We start from the raw sequence: 5,111 nt of genomic DNA on the forward strand, positions 1-5,111 counted from the left end.
CACACACACACACACACACACACACACACACATAAATAAATAAAATTAAAAAAAAATTTGCTAAGCTTCAGTTTTCTTCTGTATAAACGGAGGCTAGCTTAGAGTCTCACGTGAGTTTTTTTTTTTTGGAAGCGGGGATGGAACTCAGGCCCTTGTGCTTGCCAGGGTCTAGCATGACTTGATCTTTTAGAGCAGGCTGAGTAGAATGGATTTGTACTTCACTTTTATATATTCATTGACTTTACTTAGTTGTTTATCTTAAAGTTTTGTCTGACATTCACTTAAACTTTTCCATCACCAGTAAGCAGAATATAGTTTCATTTTCTTTTTGAAAGTGGGGTGTTTTTCCTTTTTCATAGCACCTTGTCCACTCTTTTTTTTTTTTTTTTGGGGGGGGGGTGAACCAGGGATTGAACTCAGGCCCTTGTGCTTGCCAGGGAAGCACTTATTCTACTCAGCCATCTTCCCGGCCCCACCTTGTCCACTCTTATGATTTCACATAGTAGTTCAGCAGTGTCTTAGTTTCAGTTTCTCTTTGACTTGAGTAGGTGATTCAGGAGGTTTAAGAGTCTGGAAATTGTTTAGTACTGTTAAGTGCCTTGTTAAGATGTTACTCAACTTTGGCCCCATCTCACCTGTGTGTATTCCCTCCTATCCCATTAGGTAATATTTTCTTTGGCAGGGAAAATGGTTGTAAAATAATAAGAATTGAAGGACTGGGATGTAGTTAGGGGCACAGTGCCTGCTGTGTCCTGAGTTTGCTTCCTAGTACCAAAAAAAAAAAAAAATTGAACAACTAATGTTCCTTTCTGACATTTATTCCTATTGTATAATTTGGAGATGAAATGTAATTGAATTTGTATATGTGGTGTCTTAAGAGATATACATTCCTGCATGAAGATGAGATGGAGAAAGATCTGCGTTTTTCTAGTTTTGAACCCCTAATATCTATGAAAAATTGCAATGACCTTTTATTTCAGAGTGGGTGATAATGGTGTCTAAAGTATGAAAATAGGGGCTGGGGAGATAGTTCAGTAGAATAAGCACTTCTCTGGCAAGCTCAAGGACCTGAGTTAGATCCCTGGTTCTGCCAAAAAACAACAACAAAAAAACAGGATTCAAGATTCAAGTATGAAAACAAAAAATCTTAATTTGCAAAATAGGTAATTTGGGCCAGGGATATAGCTCAGTGGCCTGTCAAGTACAAGATTCTGAGTTCAATCTCTGGTACAAAAAGAGTATTTTATTTTTTTCTGTAATCTTTTGCTTGGGAAATACACATAAACCTGATACATGAAAAGAGTGTCCTGTGAGTAAACCTGATATATATTTTGAGATGATTGTACTTTTAGTTTAGAAGTTTTTGGCAATAAAAGATCTTGACATTTTAAATCAGTCTACTGAGATTTAAATGAGAATATATAATAATTTCATATGGATTTTCTTTTTTAGGTAAAATGGACAATGGAAGTAATTTGCTATGGACTGACCCTTCCTTTGGATGGAGAAACTGTAAAATATTGTGTTGATGTATATACAGACTGGATTATGGCTTTAGTGTTGCCGAAAGATTCTATCCCATTGCCAGTTATTAAAGAACCTAATCTTTATGTTCAAAGTATACTAAAACACTTGCAGAATCTTTTTGTACCAAGGTAAATTATACCTGTGTAGCCTATTACTAGGATCATAATAAAATTTTTATATATGTTACTTTATTATATGTAGGTGCTGGCATCATTTCCAGTCCTTTGAACAGTCTTCATTATTCAGTTAATAGTGTGTTAATATGAGTGCGAGAGATGGGCTTGTGTAATATTTTCCAAGCCTTTTTAATAAAAGTGTGTTCATTTTAAAGGGTTTTGAGCTGGGTGTGGTGGCGCATACCTGTAATCCCAGCACTCAGGAGGAATATTGTAAGTTCAAGACCAGCTTGGGCTACAAAGTGAGCTCAAGGCCAGCCTGAACCACATAGCAAGATCCTGTCTCAAAAAGACCAATGAATGAATGAGTGAATGGTTTTGTTTCCAAAATCTTACAGCTGTTAGATAGTAAAACTATGATATCTTTCCTTTTTGCTTAAAAAAAACGTACTTTTCCTCATCATAATTCTTGTTTTCACTTTAGGTAAAGCCACCTAAGCCTTTTACTTTTAAGATGAATCTTTTCTATGATAGAATGATGCCACAGAGATTAGAAAATTTAAACCAGACACATTGGTGTAAGCCTGTAATCCTGAAGCAGAAGGATTACAAGTTTGAGTCCAAACTAGCATCATAGCATGATCTTTTTCTTTGGTCTTTTTTTTTTTTTTTTTTTTTTGGCAGAATCAGGGATTGAACTCAGGCCCTTGCACTTACCAGGGAAGCATTTATTCCACTGAGCCATCTCCCCGGCCCAACAGAGCATGATTTTGTCTTGAAATTAAAATATAAAAGGGCTGAGATGTAGCTCAGTATAAAGGTCCTAGGTTCAAACCCCAGTACCACATGCACACACGTACACATACATATAAACACAGAAGGGGGAAAAACTTGAATTCCTCATAAGGAAATTTATGGTAGACCAATATATATAGGTATATATATATATTAATTTTATATACAGGGTCTTACTATGTAGCTTGGACTCCCCAGCACTGGGATTACAGGCATGCCTTATCTCTCTGGCCAGCTCATCGCACCTAGGGGCGGGGCCTGCACAGCATGTGGTGCTGGGAATTGAACCCTGATCCCAGCACTTGCCTAAGCGGGCACTTAAGTCCTCTGAGCTATCTCACCAGCCCCTAGACCAAAATACCACTCTTGAGAATTTGTTTCTGATTTTATTCCCATCTTCTGAAGTAAAAGCCTTAAGTATTACAATGTTGGATATTTGCCTTACTTGTACCAAAAAACATTCGTTCTGATTTTGAAAAAATATCCTGTGGTGGGGATGAAGCCCAATGGTAGAATGTTTACTTAGCATGCACAGGGCCCTATCACCTCCAATACCACCCCTCCCAAAGAATAATATATCCTTATAATAAATTTTGGGGCCAGGCGTGGTAGTGTATACCTGTAATGCGAGCACTAGGGAAGCTGAGGCAGGAGGATTACTGTGAATTTGAGGCCAATCTAGGGTACATAGTGAGTTCAAGGCCAGTCTGAACTACATAGCCAGAAGTGTTGTCCTGTCTCAAAACCTCAAAACCAACCAAATAAGTAAATAAAAAAATTGGAGACTATAGATAAGAATGGAGAAAAAAGCATTAGTTTCCTGTTTGTTCATGAAGATCTATTTTTTTAGCTGTGAATTAGGGCTGTGAAAAAAAAGTAGATGGCCTTTTCTCTTTTTGAAAAAGTTCTGATTAGAGCTTTTCATCTATCAAGTGGCTAAGGACTTTGAATCAGGTCCTTAAATTTCTGGCTTTCTTTTTTTTTTTTTTTTTAAATCTTTTTGAGAGAGGGTATCACTATGCAGTTCAGGCTGGCCTTGAACTCACATTGTAGCCAAGGCTGGCCTCAATTAACTTTAGAAGGACGTTTGCTTTGGGAAAGTCAAATTAAAGAAGCAAAGTCTCCATTAAGAGTTCTAGTCTGGGGCTGGTGAGATGACTCAGTGGTCTAAAGCGCCTACTTAGAACAAGCTTAGCAAAGCACAGGGACCGTGGTTCGATCCCCCAGCACCACATGCCAGCCAGCCCCGCCCTCTGGTCGGCTGAGCTGGCCTCGCACACACACACACACACACAAATAAATAAAATTAAAAAAAAAACAGTTCTAGTCTGTAGGATCAGCTAAAAACTCCTTTGCTCATACAAAATGCCAGGTGAAATCTGGCTCCTAACCAAATTAGTTGCTGCTAATTGTTCTTTAGTCAAACTCATAGTCTAAACATTCTGTATGACTTATTAGAGATCTTTCCCATTTTTTTTTTTTTTTTTGGTGGAACCAGGGTTTTGAACTCAGGTCCTTGTGCTTGCCAGGCAAGTGCTTATTCTACCGAGCCATTTCCCTGGCCCCTTTCCCATCATTGTCTGCCCCTTTGTTTTCTGCTTCTCTCCATTGTTTAGATGTCCACAGCTCACTTTTATTGATTCATTGCAAATTCTGCCTGTATGAAGTCCTACTTGACCACGTAGGTCCATGTTGACCATACCTTCTCTGAGCTTGTGTCACTCTTATGTATCATTCTTTTGTATTACTGGGGTTTGAGCCCAAGGATCTCTAAATACACCCCCAGTTACTCCTCCCTTCTTTTGGAGACAAGGGTCACTAAGTTGGCCAGGCTGGGCTTTGACTTGCTATCCTCCTGTCACAGTCTCATGCCCAGATTTATTATTTTTTTTCTTTTAAGAAACATAACTACTTTATAAATTGTTTTGCTGTTTGATTAGCTCTTTTTTCCCCAGAAGTATGTATGCATGAAAATCAATTTTTTTTAAATTTTTTTTTATTTATTTGAGAGAGAGAGAGAGAGTGTGTGGTGTGTGTGGCCAGCTCAGCCCACCAGGGGGCGGGGCTGGCTGGCATGTGGTGCTGGGGGATTGAACTGCGGTCCCTGATGCTTTGTTAAGCTTGTTCTAAGTAGGTGCTTTAGACCACTGAGCCATCTCTCCAGCTCCGAAAATCAATTTTGAAAGGGTACCGAGTTAGAGTGCTTTTGGCCAGTGATGGTATGTAGAGATTAGCTGATTTCTTTTTTCTTTTCTTTGCTCAGGGTTAAACCCAGGACCTTTCCTCTGAACTATGTCTCCAGCCTTCTACCCCTTTTAAAAAACTTTTTTGAGGCAGAGCCTCATTAAGTCATCCACCCTGGGTTTGAAATTGTGATCATCCTACCTCAGGTTCCAAGTGTTGAGATTACAAGCATGTACCATTATGCCTGGCTAGCTGAATATTTTCAATGCTAAATATTAGGAGTTATGATCTAATCTGTTATTAGACCTTACCTTTTTGATGCTAAGTGTTTGTGAAATTGTCATCTGATTTCCTTAACTAGTTGCTTTTGTATAAATTGATTCAGGGGAACTATCTTTGCTAGTTTGCTAGAAATTAAATCAGAGTGGGTATAATTTTCTCTTGCCTACTGTTTAAATTTTTTTCCTAATTAAGTGAAGAGTGAACCAT

General features: G+C 38.4%; 1 protein-coding gene across 1 annotated transcript in view; it reads left to right on the forward strand.

The window, feature by feature from the left end:
* The window catches only part of Ralgapb (Ral GTPase activating protein non-catalytic beta subunit), a 153,112-nt gene that overhangs the window by 36,534 nt on the left and 111,467 nt on the right, over nucleotides 1–5,111 (forward strand). The window contains exon 3 of the mRNA XM_012514666.2: nucleotides 1,453–1,655. Within this exon, the coding sequence (XP_012370120.1) occupies nucleotides 1,453–1,655 (203 nt within the window). The remainder of the gene's footprint in view (nucleotides 1–1,452; nucleotides 1,656–5,111) is intronic.

The sequence above is a fragment of the Octodon degus genome, unplaced genomic scaffold, assembly GCF_000260255.1.
Source record: "Octodon degus isolate 3935 unplaced genomic scaffold, OctDeg1.0 scaffold00037, whole genome shotgun sequence".
NCBI classification, from domain to species: domain Eukaryota; kingdom Metazoa; phylum Chordata; class Mammalia; order Rodentia; family Octodontidae; genus Octodon; species Octodon degus.